General features: G+C 55.4%; 4 protein-coding genes across 4 annotated transcripts; all 4 read left to right on the top strand.

Annotated features, from left to right (window-relative positions):
• Window positions 1-403: 403 nt before the first annotated feature.
• Window positions 404-2,302, top strand: JN550_005096 (uncharacterized protein; the record flags this gene model as incomplete). The annotated part of the gene is made up of 5 exons (XM_049316686.1): window positions 404-537; window positions 592-887; window positions 937-1,105; window positions 1,154-1,857; window positions 1,920-2,302. The coding sequence occupies 5 exons, from the start codon at window positions 404-406 to the stop codon at window positions 2,300-2,302; spliced, it is 1,686 nt and encodes a 561-aa protein (XP_049172897.1).
• Window positions 2,303-3,767: 1,465 nt separating this feature from the next.
• JN550_005097 (uncharacterized protein) lies at window positions 3,768-5,466 on the top strand (the record flags this gene model as incomplete). The annotated part of the gene is made up of 5 exons (XM_049316687.1): window positions 3,768-3,810; window positions 3,978-4,592; window positions 4,671-4,990; window positions 5,045-5,140; window positions 5,200-5,466. The coding sequence occupies 5 exons, from the start codon at window positions 3,768-3,770 to the stop codon at window positions 5,464-5,466; spliced, it is 1,341 nt and encodes a 446-aa protein (XP_049172898.1).
• Window positions 5,467-6,612: 1,146 nt separating this feature from the next.
• JN550_005098 (uncharacterized protein) lies at window positions 6,613-11,887 on the top strand (the record flags this gene model as incomplete). The annotated part of the gene is made up of 8 exons (XM_049316688.1): window positions 6,613-7,087; window positions 7,164-9,751; window positions 9,811-10,100; window positions 10,156-10,501; window positions 10,561-10,955; window positions 11,004-11,110; window positions 11,169-11,551; window positions 11,609-11,887. 8 exons carry the CDS (start codon window positions 6,613-6,615, stop codon window positions 11,885-11,887), a joined length of 4,863 nt encoding a protein of 1,620 aa, XP_049172899.1.
• Window positions 11,888-12,671: 784 nt separating this feature from the next.
• Window positions 12,672-15,509, top strand: JN550_005099 (uncharacterized protein; the record flags this gene model as incomplete). Its single annotated transcript, XM_049316689.1, has 3 exons — window positions 12,672-12,744; window positions 12,835-15,409; window positions 15,476-15,509. 3 exons carry the CDS (start codon window positions 12,672-12,674, stop codon window positions 15,507-15,509), a joined length of 2,682 nt encoding a protein of 893 aa, XP_049172900.1.
• Between the last annotated feature and the right edge of the window lie 1,450 nt (window positions 15,510-16,959).

The following is a 16,959-nucleotide window of genomic DNA, read 5'->3' on the forward strand; positions in this document are numbered from 1 at the left end:
TAGTCGCTCCCATAGTGGTAAGGACAAACGAGAGGCGCTCCTCGTGGGGGCCGGAACTAACCTGTTGGTCTTTATTGACCAGAATTTGTGTCTTTGCTGCTGTTTCGAAAATTGTCTCGAAGGATTTCAAAGAGAGGGTTCGACTCACAATATTACCCCGATTGCCGTACTTGAGTTTCGCATTCGGAAGGCTGTCTCGTTAGACTCAACGAACTGTTGGTCCTCAAATCATTCTATGGCGACATATATAACTGAGCGTGCATGCGTAATTGTGAGACGGTTGTTGGTAATACAACCGTGAGACACCGAAGCAACCGCTGATAGGCGTAGAATCCCATTTGTACGTGTGCCTTGACTGACGTTCAGAATATTGCACGGGTCTTAGCGACGCCAGGAAGCAGCAATGCTATCTACCGATGATGAAGAGCCCAAGGTTGTGAGGGAGGCTCCCGTCGACCCAACGACTTCAGATGGAGACACAGACCAGGATCCTAGACAGGAGTTACCAGCTCCACGGTTCTGGGCGCTTGCTCTTGGGTATGCACTCATTCGATCGCATTGTTCCTCGTATTGCTTACAAGCGCAAATTAGACTCTGCCTTGGCCTACTCTTATCGATGATGGACTCTTCGATCGTAGCAACAAGTTTGTTTTCGATTGGAACCGAGTTCCATGAATTGGACACAGTAAACTGGGTGGCGCTCGCGTATACATTGTGCTACCTGGGGTTTTCCGTTTTCTTTGCTCGCTTATCCGATGTCATTGGCCGGCGGAATGCCTTTATGCTCGCATATGTGGTTTTCTTCGCCTTCTCTATGGGATGTGGATTCGCCCAGGCTATGGACCAATTAATTGCCTGCCGGGCATTCCAGGGTATTGGAGGTTCTGGTGAGTAACCGGAGAAAGAAACCGCAAATGACGATCTAAGACGACCTAGGATTGTACTCGTTGACCATGATCATCTTTATTGAGATAACACCAGCCAGGATGAAGCAGTTTCTGGCGAGTCTTGTAGGAATTGTCATCGCCGTTGGCGGCGTACTTGGACCCGTCCTGGGTGGTATCTTGACTGAATATACAACTTGGCGATGGGTTTTCTGGATCAAGTAAGTCTCATATGCCAATTTGGTGCATACACACTGACATGTATTCAGTGGGCCTGTCGGTTTCGTGTCGATGGCTTTGTTTTACCTGGCTTGGCCGAAAGCAGAGTATTTGCCAGATACCGAGCCAAGAAGGTGGAGGGAACTGGACTACCCAGGCTCTGTACTGCTCATTGCCGCAGCTGTTCTTGTCGTCTACCCCTTTCAAACCGCTAGCAGCAGCGCATCATGGGATCGGGCATCATTCCTGGCGCCGCTCCTGACCGGCCTGGCGTGTTGGGGAGCTCTAATAGCGTGGGAGGTGCTTGTTGACAAGCGTTGGGCAAACAAGATAGCACCAGCGCTTCCCATGAGCCTGATGCGGAACCGTTTTTACGGCGCGGCGGTTCTGAACACGCTCTTCCTCGGTTTCCCCTTTATTCTGTTGCTCTACGCATTTCCACTTAGACTTCAAGTGGTGAATGGAAAGAGCCCGCTTCTCGCCGGCATCTACCTGCTACCCATGCTCGGAGCAAGCGCCTTTGGCTCCGTCCTCTCTGGTTTCATCAATGGCAAGAAGGATAGGACCTGCGAAACCATGGTGATGGCGAGTTGCTTCGTAGCTCTAGGCTGCGGTCTGCTGTCAACTCTGTCCGACTCAGTTGACCTTGAGGCCAAAGCCCTCGGCTTCATTGTATTTATCGGCCTTGGGTTCGGGCTCTCGGCCGCGGGGACGACGATAGCGGGTAATATTCAGTCATCGCTACGGGACCATTGTAAGTAGAGTGTGGAACTCCATTCGTCCACAACCAAGTGCCTTACTGATTAGGAGTGAAAGCTGCGGCTCAAGGGTTCCTCAGCCAGACCAGAATTCTAGGCGGCAGCTTAGGAATCGCAGCGTCTTCCGCTATCCTAGGAGCCAGCGTCAGATCACAACTGGCCGGCATGGACCCTAGAATCCTTCAAGCCTTCGAATCCTCGGCTGGCGCGCTCGACGAGGCTCAGCTAGATGCCATCAGGCATGTCTACGCAAGCGCATTCGACGATGATATGCGTGTGTGCGCAATTGTCTCTTGTATTGCCGTCATACTGGCACTGGGCGGCTGGTCTCGGAATCGGCCAACTATACAAGAACGAGACGCCATGCATCTCAAGGAGGAGAATGAGAGGCGGAGGGTGGCAGGTCTTAGCAAGACACGAGCCCCGTCGTCAAGCGTTTGACGAGACAGAATCGAGATGTCGTTTTGCATGGAGAAGCGCTGCTTTGTTGAATGCATTACATGGAGTTGGGGTCCCGGCATTCATAGCATGTTAGAATTTAGAGCACCTTGGAATATGAATAGTTGCTATCTCGGTCGGTCGAGGCATAACTAATCTGCTGTGACAGTCTGTTATCGCTGTCGTAACAAGGCACAGGCGGTCCCGCCCGCTCTCACCTGTGGCTTTGTTCAGTAGACACGCCCCTGCCGTCCATACTTGGTAACTACTCGGTTATCGTTGCTGATCGCATGGAAACGGCTCTCGCTGACCAGCTATCACTATGTAGGTAGTCAGGAGGTAGTGCTACGTCTATGCTTTTTGGGTCTTTGCGCTTATGATAAGCGTCGGATGAGGCGGGGAGTAAATCAAGACAAAACTGGTCGGTGTGTACGTCAAATGTCCAAACGGGCAAACCTTAAAAAGACAAAAATGGCATTATCAGATGGCAGAAGTTTCTGCTCCAAGCCAGGAGTTGTTCGAGAACGTTGCTTCTGTCATCAGCGTGCGTCATGAAACTAACACAAAAGGGTAACTTGAGTCTACTCTCACCAAATCCTTGTCTCGCAGTGCTTCCGAAACCGAGACGGCACGTGCGTTAGCCTGGCCCTGAAATCGACCAGCGGTTTTAGAGTTGGCCACAGCAGAGCGTTGGCAGGCCGCAGCACCGGGAACGCAGCGGCACTGCAGACGAACTAGGGGGTTAGGCCGCTGAAGGAACCCCTACTTTTTTTTTTTCTTCTTCCGTCTTGAATCTGCACAGCCAACAGCGGGCCAGGGGGGCGTTGACTCAGCTCGCCCGCCCGCCCGTCCACCAGTGACCACCTAAATAAGCACCACCCTGGCCTGGTTAGCGCGGCCTCGTACCCTGTGGTAGGTATATTTTAGTGCCTGGGTCAGCTTGGGCAAACTTGGCTTGGCGCTCCATCCTCGCCAAATTGCGATAGGTTCCTCATCTGGAAGGCTGATCGATCCTCTCTGACCCTAATCGAAGACGACACCTTGTGTTTTCCGTCCCTGTACGACGACGACGACAACGACGACGACGACGGCACCGAGTGTGCGAGACAGTGCAGCGACGACGTCCCGCCATCGCATGCAGGCGCACGCCCTTGCGCTGCATTGTATCATTCCCAATTCCCGGCCGCCATCTCCAGCACGCTCGCCGCCGTCCATGACTCCCTAGGCCCCGGCCGCCTCCTTGCCCCCCTACGACGCCGTGACTGCGATTCACTGGTGCTCCGCTCTCTGTCTTCAATTCACACTCAGGGTCCTGCTGTCGACGCGCAACCGACCCTCGACTCTGCCTTTGGCCCTTCCCGCGCTCCCAACTGCCGGCCCCGTGCTGGCGCTTGTCGAATGTTGCCGTCGTATGCCTCGTCCGGCGGCTCCAAGATGATGCCAAGACATCATTCTGGGGCCTATGCGAATGGCTACCCTCGCGACAACACCTTCGACATCTCTCCCCACAGGTCAGTGCCCGTGCCCTCCGGTGCCTCTTCGCTTTCGACGCGCCAAAGCCCTCTCGGTTGAGATCCCAAGCTGACTTTTTGTCTTGTCTCACTGTGCAGATTCCAGCCTCGAGCCGCAACGCCAGCGACACGTCGGAGACGGAAACTGCTAACACGACTTGGCATAGTAGCTGCCGTGGCCGCCCTCTTCGGGTTATTCGTATGGCCAGGGAGTGGGCCGCTACTCTCGGTGTTCTCCCTCGGGCTGTTCAGCGACAATGCCGACGTCCTGTTGGATACTGTGCGGTACTACGACTTGACAAACGTGCAAGGCACAGCGCGTGGGTGGGAGAGGGAGGAGCGCATTCTGCTGTGCGTTCCGCTGCGAGACGCCGAGCCTCATCTCAACATGATGTTTTCTCACCTGCGCAACTTTACCTACCCGCACCATCTCATCGATCTCGCCTTTCTCGTGTCCGACTCCAAGGACCGGACCCTTGACGTTCTGGTCGAGAGACTCGAAGATTTGCAGGCCGATGAGGATCCGAAGCAGCCGTACGGCGAAATTCAGATCATCGAGAAGGACTTTGGCCAGAAGGTCAACCAAGACGTCGAGAGTCGCCACGGCTTCGCTGCTCAGGCTAGCCGGAGAAAGCTGATGGCGCAAGCCCGGAACTGGTTGCTCAGTGCTGCCCTGCGCCCCTATCACTCTTGGGTGTACTGGCGAGATGTCGATGTCGAAACCGCCCCATTCACCATTCTGGAGGATCTCATGCGCCATAACAAGGATGTTATAGTCCCAAGTAAGCTCCACTCATCCATCCATGACCATCCGGGATCGTGTCCGGATCTCATTGTCCCCGGTGCTAATCAGTCACCAGATGTGTGGCGACCGCTGCCCGACTGGCTAGGAGGCGAACAGCCCTATGATCTGAATTCCTGGCAAGAGTCAGAGACGGCACTTGCTTTGGCTGATACCCTTGACGAGGACGCCGTGATTGTGGAGGGCTACGCTGAGTACGCTACGTGGCGCCCGCATCTTGCCTACTTGCGCGATCCATATGGCGACCCAGACATGGAAATGGACATCGACGGAGTAGGTGGTGTCAGCATTCTCGCAAAGGCTCGAGTCTTCCGCTCTGGCGTCCATTTCCCAGCATTCAGTTTCGAAAAGCACGCCGAAACCGAGGGCTTCGGAAAGGTTTGTGGCCCTTTTATTCACACATTGAAGAACCCAACTGACTAGATCGCGTAGATGGCAAAACGTATGCAATACTCGGTCGTTGGGTTGCCTCACTACACTATTTGGCATTTGTATGAGCCCAGCGTGGACGACATCAAGCACATGGAGGTAAGTCGTCTGGTACCGAGGCACATCGTCATGTGGATCGCTGACCTTTTCAAAATTAGGAAATGGAGGAAGAACGGAAGCAGAAAGAAAAGGAGGAGAAGGAGAAGGAGGAACGCGAGAAGAAGGCCAAGGACGCGTTCGGCAGCACCAGCGAGCAGTGGGAGAAGGACAAGGAACAGATGAAAGATCTCGAGACGCAAGAGGGCAAGAAGAGCACAGGATCCGAAGGCTCGAAGATGTCGAATGACAATAGCAAGGACTCTGCGGAAAAGGTGAAGGCCAAGTCCGCGGAGAGCAAGAACAAAGGGAAGATGGCGGACGCGTGAGCGCAGTCGTTGGGGCTCTCCACCCTATCAACCCAAAATATAGCAATCTAGACCTCAGCATTAGAGCAGAGAAGCGCGGCGTGCGTCTTGAACCATCAGGCTGTGAATCTCGACACAGCCTGCCGGGCTAGGCTGAAGACAGGAGCGCAAGCTTGACGGGACGCCTGTTTTGGCTAGGGCTCGAGTGTATAACAGTGTTTCAAAGGACAGGCTGGCGGAGTTGGCGTCATTTGGTGTCATCGGATCACAGGTATTGCACGACGACGGTGCATGAACCATTACAGACAAAGCAATCAATCAGGGTACCTGACCCTTTGGTGTTGTATAAGTACGGATCGGTATAGACTTGCCACAGTACGTCGGGTCGGATTAACGGTGTGACAGTAAAACTGTGTTCATAAAACCAACTCCAATAGGTGACCGCCAGCAGCTTCCCGTGCTAGACGTAGATGGATGGGATGCCTCCATGACATTATTACAATTTGCACCGGATGAAGGTCGCTCATCGACAAATGATTGATGCATGTGATGGTCTACCGGATGTCTCCGTAAAAGAATTGGAGCGCGGCTGGAAATCTTATTATTAGCGACCTTTCACATTTCTGGCTGCGTAACGGGCGCTAACCAGGACACGTACGCTCAGCTGAAAGGCCCAGGGGGTCGGGAGCTGCAGATCAATCTTACAGTGGACGGGGTGCAAGGTGGTAACTTACTGTAAGTACTACCTATAGTAAGGGGGCCCAGTGGGTCAGTGGGCCAGTCTATCTAGGTACCTATCTGGGTTAGGTACCTCCCCTGCTCCCCTGTTTCCTAACCTATGACCTCAAGTCAGTCAAGGTGGCATCTTCGGAAAAACACCAATCGCCGACCCAAGTTATCTTGGGTAATCGAATACTCGCAGCGGCTCGCCCATCACGTGTAGGGAAACCAGCGACCGTCTGCAGTCGCTTCGAACAGCTGTTCAAAGCAAACCTCAAGGCGAATAGTGGGAGTGGGAGCCTAGTGTGAGCTCCTGTCCTTTTACTTTGGATCCTGTGCCCATTTCCAACGGATCAATTGCACCTACACCTCACGCGAAAGCCCGACACTTACACCCGCCAAGCTCACGGTCCTCGAAGCTCGACGTGTGCTGCCGCGGAAGCGAGGATGAGTCGAGATGCGCAGAGCGATGACGTCCCAGAACGACAGCCCATGGCCGAGCCGCTGAACTCACACACCTCTGGCCGCCGAACCTCGACAGCAACCATGCCCGTCCGAACCGACCAGGCGCCCGGCGCGCAGTTCCGCAGCCGGCCCGTCGCCGTCGCAGTCAACCCCGTCTCCTTGGTCATAAACGAGTGCATATCCGTCACCTCGGTCATGCGCAAGCACGCCCGCTGGGCCCAGTCCTCCGTCTCCTCGATCCTCGGCGGCAACCCGAACCCGGTGCAGCTTGGGCCCCCGAGTCCCATGCTTCGACCTGGTAGCAGAAGCTCGAATGCGAACATCAGCGTGGATGGCGCGCAAGACATTGGCGTGGCCAACCGCTGGGGGCTGCGCGGCAAGAAGGGCAAGAGCATGCAGGATAATCCCCTGATGGCTGGCTTTGGGCGCCTGCGACATGAGCTATCCGACTGCAAAGGTGAGGAAGCACGCCTGCGGTCTTGCGGCCCACCTTCTCCAGGTGTAGTAGTATTTGCTGACCTCCCATACCACAGATATCCACGCCTTCGATGCGCCCGCCCTGCTGCACCCTTTCCTCCAGGTCATTCAGGCCTCTGCCACATCGGCACCCATCACCATTCTCGCCCTCAAGGCGATCCGCAAGTTCTTGTCCTACGGCTTCATCAGCCCCGAGTCGCCTCGTTTCGCCCTCGCTATGCAGTCACTCTCGACCGCCATCACCCACTGCCGCTTCGAGGCCAGCGACTCCGCGCAGGATGAGGTCGTCTTGCTTATGATTTTGAACTTGATGGAGGATATGCTGTCCAGCCCCGGTGGAGCACTCCTCAGCGATGAGAGCGTCTGTGAGATGATGGAGACCGGCCTGACCATGTGCTGCCAGTCAAGGTTGTCTGAGCTTCTGAGACGAACGGCTGAGGCGTCCATGGTGCGGATGTGCCAGATCATCTTCGAGCACCTGAAGCACCTAGAGGTCGAGGCCGGCGATGATTTCGACGCCCTGGACAAGCAGACAAACGGTGACATGGATGCTGTCAAGATGGTCCCTTCAACGAACGGAAATGACGTGATTGCATCGTCTGATGCCCCTGTCAACCCGCCTGCGGAGGAGGCCCAGGAAGCCCCGGAAGTCGAGGAGCCAAAGGGAACGACGGAAGCCAAGGAGTCAGAGGAGCCAAAAGAACCCCGAGAATCTTCGAGTTCGGCAGAGGCCAGCAACGCGGCCGCGGACACACCCGAGGAGGACCCTTTGGAGCTTGACATCAAGCCGTACTCCCTGCCATCGATGAAGGAGCTTTTCCGCGTTCTTGTCGATCTGCTGGATCCTCATGACAAGACCCAGGGAGACAACATGCGTGTCATGGCACTACGAATCATTCACGTAGCCCTGGAAGTGGCGGGTCCTTCTATTGCGAGACACCCAGCCTTGGCCTTCGTTGCTGAAGACAAGTTGTGTCGGTATCTCTTCCAACTCGTAAGATCAGACAACATGGCCATCCTCCAAGAGGCTTTGATTGTTGCCGGCACACTTCTCGAAACCTGCCGTGGCGTTCTAAAGCTTCAGCAAGAGCTTTTCCTATCGTACCTCGTGGCATGCCTACATCCTCCGGTTGAGATTCCACGCGAGGCTGGTATCGATCCGTCCCTGTACGAAGGCATACCCCAAGCTCCGAAGCTCGTAAAGCCGCCACCTTCGCAATCAAGTAGCGGCAGGTCGACACCTGTGCCGGTTAAGGATCGGCAGAAGCTAGGTATGGAGGGCGGCACTCGGAAACCAGATGCCCGGCAAGCCATGGTTGAGAGTGTCGGGGCATTGGCGCGAATTCCAAGCTTCATGGTGGAGCTTTTCGTAAACTACGATTGCGATACTGACCGTATGGACATGTGCGAGGATATGATCGGACTACTGTCAAGGAGTGCCCTGCCGGACTCAGCTACCTGGAGCACCACGAGCGTTCCGCCCCTCTGCCTTGACGCCCTTCTGGGATATGTCCAATCTATTGCGGAGAGACTCGATGAGACGCCTACGACAGAGGGATACCCCGATAGGATGTCTCTTCGTGAGCAAAGGCAGCGAAAGAAGACCATTGTCAAGGGTACAACCAGGTTCAACGAGAAACCCGAGAAGGGTCTTGTCTTCTTGCAAGCGGAAGGAATCATAGATGACATCAGCAACCCAGTATCGGTAGCCAGGTTTTTGAAGGGCACCACCAGACTGTCAAAGTCAAAATTGGGCGAATACCTTTCCAAAAAGGGCAACGAGAGATTACTCGAGGAGTTCACAGAGCTGTTTGAGTTCGACGGAAAGCGTGTCGACGAAGCTCTTCGCTTGTTCCTGGAGAGTTTCCGTCTCCCTGGCGAATCAGCTCTCATTGAGAGAATAGTAACGACCTTCTCCAAGAAGTATATCTCCAGCGACGTTCCTCCCGGTTCCGCGGACGAGGATGCCGTGTTTATCCTCACTTACGCCATCATCCTGCTGAATACAGATCAGCACAACCCAAACTTCAAGGGCCAGAAGCGAATGAGTCTGACCGACTTTGCCCGAAACCTCCGAGGTCAGAATGGCGGCAAGGACTTCGAACTTGAGTACCTTTCCGCGATTTACGATACCATCAAATCGAACGAGATTATCCTCCCCGATGAGCATGACAATAAGCATGCGTTTGACTACGCCTGGAGAGAACTGCTGCTGAAGACCGAGTCCGCTGGACCGTTGATCATCTGCGATACGAACATATACGATGCTGATATGTTTGCTTCAACTTGGAAACCTATCGTCTCTACGTTGTCTTATGTATTCATGTCTGCCACAGACGATGCTGTTTTTGCTCGTGTCGTAACTGGCTTCGATCAATGCGCACGGATTGCTTCCAAGTATGGCATTACAGAAGCGCTTGATCGCATCATCTACTGCCTGAGTTGCATGACGACATTAGCAACCGATACCACCACGAACACTGCATTGAACACGGAGATGAAGGTGTCAGATGACGGTGCGAGCGTCATGGTCAGTGAGCTTGCCGTTAAGCTCGGCAGAGACTTCAAGGCCCAGCTTGCCACCCTAGTCTTGTTCCGTGTGGTTACTGGAAGCGAGGCTGTCATCGACGACGGCTGGCAATACGTAAGTCTGATTTTGTCTGCTTCGTTTATGTTCTCGCCATGCTAACCAACTCTTTCCAGATTGTCCGCATCTGGCTCAACCTCTTCACTAACTCTCTAATTCCCTCCTTCTTTTCCAATGACCCTGACCGGCTCCCCATACCTACGATACCCCTGCAGACGCCGTCTCAAGTCATTGATCGGGCAGCCAAGTCTGCGGATACTGGGCTTTTCTCCGCCTTGTCATCATACATCTCCAGCTATGCGGCTGATGATCCTCCTGAGCCATCGGCTGAAGAGCTGGAGGGTACCCTTAGCACTGTTGATTGCGTAAACGCCTGCCACATGGGCGATGTATTTGCGAACATCTCGTAAGTTGGCGCTGATCCCTGCAGTTATGTCGGTGGCTAATAGTCGTTATTGCAGGAATCTCCCCAGTCAAGCATTGGAACCCCTCTTGGAAGCACTCTTGGCCGAACTCCCAGAGGACGACAGCTCCTCGGTACCCGTTATCACCGTCAAATCAGAAAGCCTACCGTCCTCCCCAGGTAGTGCAAAGCAAGCACGCAAGCAGACAACATACGATCCTGCGGTTGTCTACATCCTGGAGTTTTGCACAGTCCTCGCTTTGAGAGATGCGGAAACTGTGGAAAGGCTCGGCAAGCAAGTCTCAGATGCCCTCCAGGCCATTCTGCGTGACGCCAGTCGGCATCATTCGATACTGGTGTCGAGAGTGGCATTCTACCAGTTCAGCATCCTGAAGGCCAGCTATGTATGTTTTATGACGAAAACCTTTATTTGATTTACTCGTGCTAATCGCTCTCCGGACAGGAACATGACTTTGTCCGAGCCCCAGTACTCCTTCACACAATATCCAGTTTCCCCAAGGATATGCTGGCAAAGACTGCGCAGCTAGTCTTACAAGGTCTGAAGCTGTGCATTAGCCAGCCAGGTCCTCTACGAAGCGAGATCATGACTTCCCCCGACTTCTGGGTGTTGCTGCGCACGCTCGCTGGTCACTCGGGGTCATCGGGCGTTGTATTCGACATACTCGAGGGCGGCGTGTCGGGCACACCGTCTGCAATCATCGCAGACAATTATGAGGCTGCGATATCTCTACTGAATGACTTTGCCTCGGCCGCCAAGGTTGGTGCCGTGGCAGAACAGAAAGGCGAACAAGGAAGCAGGCGGCCTCGCAGTGCTCGTCCAAAGAAGGAAACACCAAGGTATGCAAGGCTAGTTTCGGCTGAAGGATCGCATCTGACAGCGTGTAGTGAAAATGCGGTGGTATCTCGTGGCGTCAAGGCGATCAACCTCATACACAACATGACTGCCCGCATACCTCATCTCATGAAGCAGTCACACTTGGAAAGCAGCGAAGGTATGAGCTCCCAGAGATCCTCTTCCGAAGTCAAATTTACTGACATTTTGATTACTAGCGTGGTCGGCATACTGGTTGCCTGTTTTCCAAGCCCTCAGCACACAGTGCACCAACCCATGTAGGGAGATTCGTCATCTCGCGTTCTCGTCATTGCAGAGATGTCTGCTCTCGCCAGATCTTACGAGCAGCGGCCATGAGGAATGGACTGCCATCTTCGGCGAGGTCATGTTCCCCCTCATTCTGAAGCTGCTCAAGCCAGAGGTGTACTCGTCGGACAGAGACGGCATGAGTGAGACACGGGTGCAGGCGGCGTCGCTGCTGTGCAAGGTCTTCCTACAATACCTGGTTCTCCTTTCCAAATGGGACGGGATGCTGGATCTTTGGCTGAAGATTATCGACATCATGGACCGTCTCATGAACAGTGGTCAAGGTGATAGCTTGGTAAGTCTACAGTGGTCTGTCGAGCGACTCAGTGGTCAGGGCTAACAGTTGGTATAGGAGGAGGCCGTTCCCGAGAACCTCAAGAACGTCCTGCTGTTCATGTCGAGCAGTGGATACCTCGTGCCACCCAGCAAAGACCCGAGCCAGGAGAAATTGTGGGTTGAGACGTGGAAGCGCATCGATCGGTTCCTCCCAGATCTCAGGAATGAGCTGGCGCTCGAGGAGCCGTCGCCGGCCGAGGAGCAGAAAGACGGCGTCGCTGAGCCCGCCGAGGCAACGGCGGAGGACAAGAAGGAAGGGGCGGAGAAGGAAGCAGAAAAGGCCGCTGCCGCCTAGAAAGGCGGCCCTAGAGTCGGGATGTAAAAAGTAAGACATGGCGCCCACGTTAAAGCCATGGAAAGGCGGGCCCGGTACTGGAACGCATGGCTCGCGCAACGAGGGTTGGCTCAACTTGAGATTAGAGTTCGTTGCATTGTATAGCGTAGTACAGAAGAAGAACGCCGCAACTCTGCGTGGCACGCCGCGCGATGAGACGGCACGGATCGTAACGTAATTAGAGAAACAAATCCACCGTATGCATGAAGGAAGTGCTTTGTCTGCCCTCGTTGCATATCGACGTCGGTGAGGTTGCAAGAAAAAGAACAGCAATGGATTTGCAGCACGTTGCTTCTGTTCAGGCATGCGCATGCATCGTGGTGGCCTTCAAACGACCAACTTACTGTGTACCTAGGACACTCCCGAGGTCCCTGATACTCTCGGGCTCCTCTATTATGTACTGGATTCCATGGAAATGGGACAGAGACATCTCGATGCCGGGCCACGCCGCTTTATAGGTGCGAAGTGATCCTGGTGTCCGAATAGCAGGCCCGGCGACAGGGCTCTGGGTACCGATCGGTCATTTCGCGCCTGCCAAGAACCACTTAACGCGGTCGACGCGTTTCCCCCCTGGCAATTTCGCGTCGCACTTGCCTCGTCGCAACGCAATTCGCAGCCAAACCAAACCCCACCAACTAGCCGCCAAATTCATGCCCTCAACACCAGCACGCCCTCTTCTCCCTCGTCCACCGTTCGTTCTGCCCCCCATCTCTGCCAGAATCGAAGCGACGGCATTTCGCACACCATGGACACGTTTATGCTTCGAGACGAAGCCGCCAAGGAGCGCATTCGCTTGGCCGAAGAGTTCCTGGATCCTCGTAAGTCAGAACCCGAACCGCCGGCACACCCCTTTACCGCCCGCGGCGAGACAACATGGCGCTGACAACGCCGCCGCCGCTCCTGAACAGATGATCAGCATGCACGAAGCTACCGCCCCGACATCATATTGATGCTGCAGAAGAACCAGAGGAGGTTAGTGGTCAACATCGACCATGTGCGCGACCACAACCCGGAGCTGGCAGAAGGCCTGCTGTTCGAGCCCTTCGACTACACGCTGGCCTTCAACCACGCCCTGAAGGAGATTGTCAAGACCGAGCCTGCCGCACGCAAGGACCAGACCGACCCAGATGTCCTGTACTACTGCGCCTGGGCCGGCAGCTTCGGCCTCAACGCCTGCAACCCGCGCACCCTGGGCTCGCACCACCTCAACCACATGGTCTCCATCGAGGGCATCGTCACCAGATGCTCCCTGATCAGGCCCAAGGTCGTCAAGAGTGTGCACTACAACGAGACAAAGAACATATTTCACTTCCGCGAGTACCGCGACCAGACCATGACCAATGGTGTCACCACCTCCAGCGTCTATCCCCAAACCGACGACGAGGGGAACCCCATCATTACTGAGTACGGTTTCTGTACCTACAGGGACCACCAGACCGTCTCCATCCAGGAGATGCCCGAGCGAGCTCCCGCTGGCCAGCTGCCCCGCGGTGTCGATGTCATTCTAGACGACGATCTCGTCGACAAGGTCAAGCCTGGTGACAGAATACAAATGGTCGGTATCTTCAGAACCCTCGGTAACCGCAACACGAACCACAACAGTGCTCTTTTCAAGACGGTTGTGCTGGCCAACAACGTGGTTCTTCTCTCGTCCAAAGCCGGCGGTGGTGTAGCCGCGGCAACCATCACCGACACAGACATTCGAAATATCAACAAGATTGCAAAGAAGAAGAACCTGTTCGAGCTGCTGTCCCAGTCTCTAGCCCCGAGTATCTTCGGTCATGACTATATCAAGAAGGCCATCCTTCTCATGCTCCTAGGTGGCATGGAGAAGAACTTGGAAAACGGTACACACTTGAGAGGAGATATCAACATTCTCATGGTTGGTGATCCCTCAACAGCCAAATCCCAACTCCTTCGTTTCGTGCTGAACACGGCACCACTGGCCATTGCCACAACCGGACGCGGTTCTTCCGGCGTCGGTCTGACGGCGGCCGTCACATCAGACAAGGAGACCGGCGAGAGGAGGCTGGAGGCCGGTGCCATGGTCATGGCTGATCGCGGCGTGGTGTGTATCGACGAGTTCGACAAGATGTCAGACATTGACCGAGTCGCGATTCACGAAGTCATGGAGCAGCAGACCGTCACTATTGCCAAGGCGGGTATCCATACCTCCCTCAACGCTCGTTGCAGTGTTATTGCGGCTGCGAACCCCATCTTTGGCCAGTACGACACACATAAAGACCCCCACAAGAACATCGCACTTCCCGACTCTTTGCTGTCCCGTTTCGATCTTCTCTTTGTTGTCACGGACGACATCGAGGATACGAGAGACCGGCAGGTCTCGGAGCACGTACTTCGCATGCATCGCTACCGGCAACCCGGCACTGATGAGGGTGCTCCAGTCCGTGAGAATGCTTCTCAGGCGCTCGGTGTCTCGCTGCAGAGTCAGAATGATACACAAAGGCCCACCGAAGTCTACGAGAAGTACGATGCCATGCTGCACTCTGGTGTCACTCTCACAACGGGCCGTGGTGCGAACAAGCGCCACGAGGTCCTCAGCATCCCTTTCATGAAGAAGTATATCCAGTATGCCAAGAACCGTGTCAAGCCGGTTCTGACGCAAGAGTCGTCGGACAGGATCGCCGATATCTACGTTGGTCTGCGAAACGACGAGATGGAGGGAAACCAGCGAAGAACATCGCCCCTGACCGTCCGTACCCTGGAAACCATCATTCGTCTGGCTACGGCGCACGCCAAGGCCCGTCTCTCGAATCGGGTTGAGGAGCGGGACACGACCGCGGCGGAAGCCATTCTGCGCTTTGCTTTGTTCAAGGAGCTTGTCGAGGACGAGTCCAAGAGGAAGCGAAGGCGGACAAAGGCCGTTGAGTCTGATTCTTCGAGCGAGGAAAGCGAGGATGACGATGACGACGACGGTACTCACAGAGCTTCTACCAACCGTACCAGCGCGGCTCGCTCCGCTCGTGCGGCTGCCCGAGGCCAGGCCAGTAGCAATCGTACTGATGCCGCCGCTGCTGCAGCCAGTGGCACAAATGGCCCAAGTTCGCCCGCTGCAGCGGAGCACGACGACGATGATCTATATGACGCCACACCTCGCCGTAACCGCAATGTCCCTAGCAGATCTAGCACAGCTGGCCCAGCACAGTCGCAGGCCACATCGTTTGCCTCTTCGTTACCAGCGTCGCAGCTACAATCACAAGAGGAAACGCAGGAAGATGCCGAGCTAGCTTCCGGCGCTGCGGGTCTGAACATTGACGCGCCGATCACGGCTGAGCGTCTGACGACGTTCCGGACAGCCCTCGGACAACTCCTTAACACTGGCCTGTTCGAGGACGATTCTGCGGATGTCAACGCCGTCATTGAGGCTGTCAACGGCCGCGTTGGCAACAGAAACGGCGGAGCCTTCAGCCACGACGAAGCAGTCAAGGCTCTCAAGAAGATGGATACGGCGAACCAGATTATGTAAGTTGCTCCTCCTTCCGGGCTGCCGCCCCTCGTCGTGACCACCCACTAATTGCGAGATCTTAGGTATACGGACGGCGACCTGGTTTACAAGATTTAATGCGAGCTTTGATAATACTGTACTCTGTTTGGGACCGAATCGGATGGATACCAGCTGTGTTGTGATGAATTGGGCGTTTGGCAAAGTGGGTTGGCTGGAAAGCTTGGAAGAGGGTCTGTTTACCAAGATCCACCACTTAACTAGATGGCGTAAGAAAGCCGCATTGTGATGACATTGATGATGAAAGGTTCCGCCGCCACGAAAATGTGAAATCCAATTTCCTAGTCAACTGCTAGTCATGACCTGCACCAACGATGATTAGGGCGTATGCCGGCTTATTGGCATGCCAGGTACGATCGGGCGATGCGCACGATGCGTTGTTTTTTCAGGCACGAGTTTCCCCATCTCGTCTGATCTGCTTCGCCTCGCCCCAGCTTTTCCTGGGACCTGCCGGCAGCGCGGTGTGGTTGGTGGTGGGCCAGCCGTGGGCGCCCAGCCACGGGTCGTTCGGCAGGATCGCTGAGGTTATCTTCAATCTCCACCGCGGCTCCTTTCGACGGCCATCACGTCCAGTCAGGCACAGTCACACCATGCAGGGCGCCCTGCCTGCCTGCCCCTGCAGGCGGGCGTCCTTTTTTCTCCTACGCGAGCTTTAAATACACAGGTTAAATGAGAGTGGCAGCCAAGGTAGGGGAAAGGATTTTCCAGAAGACGGAGTTCGGGGTTGTGGCAGGCTGGCCGCAGGATCCAGAGGGCTTCCCCCCCCGTTGTCCCCCTTGTCCCCCTTGTCCCCCTTTACTACTGTGGTAGGCGACGCCCGTATAGCACGCCCACAACCCCGGCACCCTAGACGGGCCTGGCCAATCATGGGGCGGCCGAACCCCAGCGCAGAGGCGCTCGCGAAGGTCGGCAATGCGCCCACCAACCCACGAGCGTTGAATCTCAGCAGTCGCGAAGCACGCAGCGTGCTTGGGCCAGGCGACGGCTTGGGCGCTACCACCCCCCTGCCCGGTGCCCCTGACATAAGCTTAAATCGCCGGGGAGCGGCGCCCTCGGATTGGTCCACGTCTCGTATTGTGTCTCTGTCTAATTTGCCCACCCACATAAGATTCTGTAAGGACCGGGGCCCGCTGGGGCCCACTGGTGCAGAAACCCCTGCCTCGGGACCACATCGCATCTGCAGCTGGGTTCGCGCTATACGGCCGCCGAATGAGAAAGGGCAGTGCGAATGTTGATCATTAATGAGTCTTTACGCGATGTAACGAGCCAGCGCCGGTGCCTCACTTTGTTTTCTCCTCGAGACCTGGAGACCCAGGTGCACACTGGTGCAGACCTCGCATATTCTTCCCCACTCATGCCCTTCCCCCCCCCCCCCCCCCCCCCCCCTGGGCCTAAACTGTCAGTTCCGCGGTGCAGATTGGTATGGGGCTGCCGCCGAACGGATGGGTTCGTCCAGTGTGTGGTGGTGTGTAAGTAGGTAGCCGCACAATACAAAAGGGACGCAGCCCTC

Source organism: Neoarthrinium moseri (assembly GCF_022829205.1).
Source record: "Neoarthrinium moseri strain CBS 164.80 chromosome Unknown scaffold15_Wmoseri_CBS_16480, whole genome shotgun sequence".
NCBI lineage: Eukaryota > Fungi > Ascomycota > Sordariomycetes > Amphisphaeriales > Apiosporaceae > Neoarthrinium > Neoarthrinium moseri.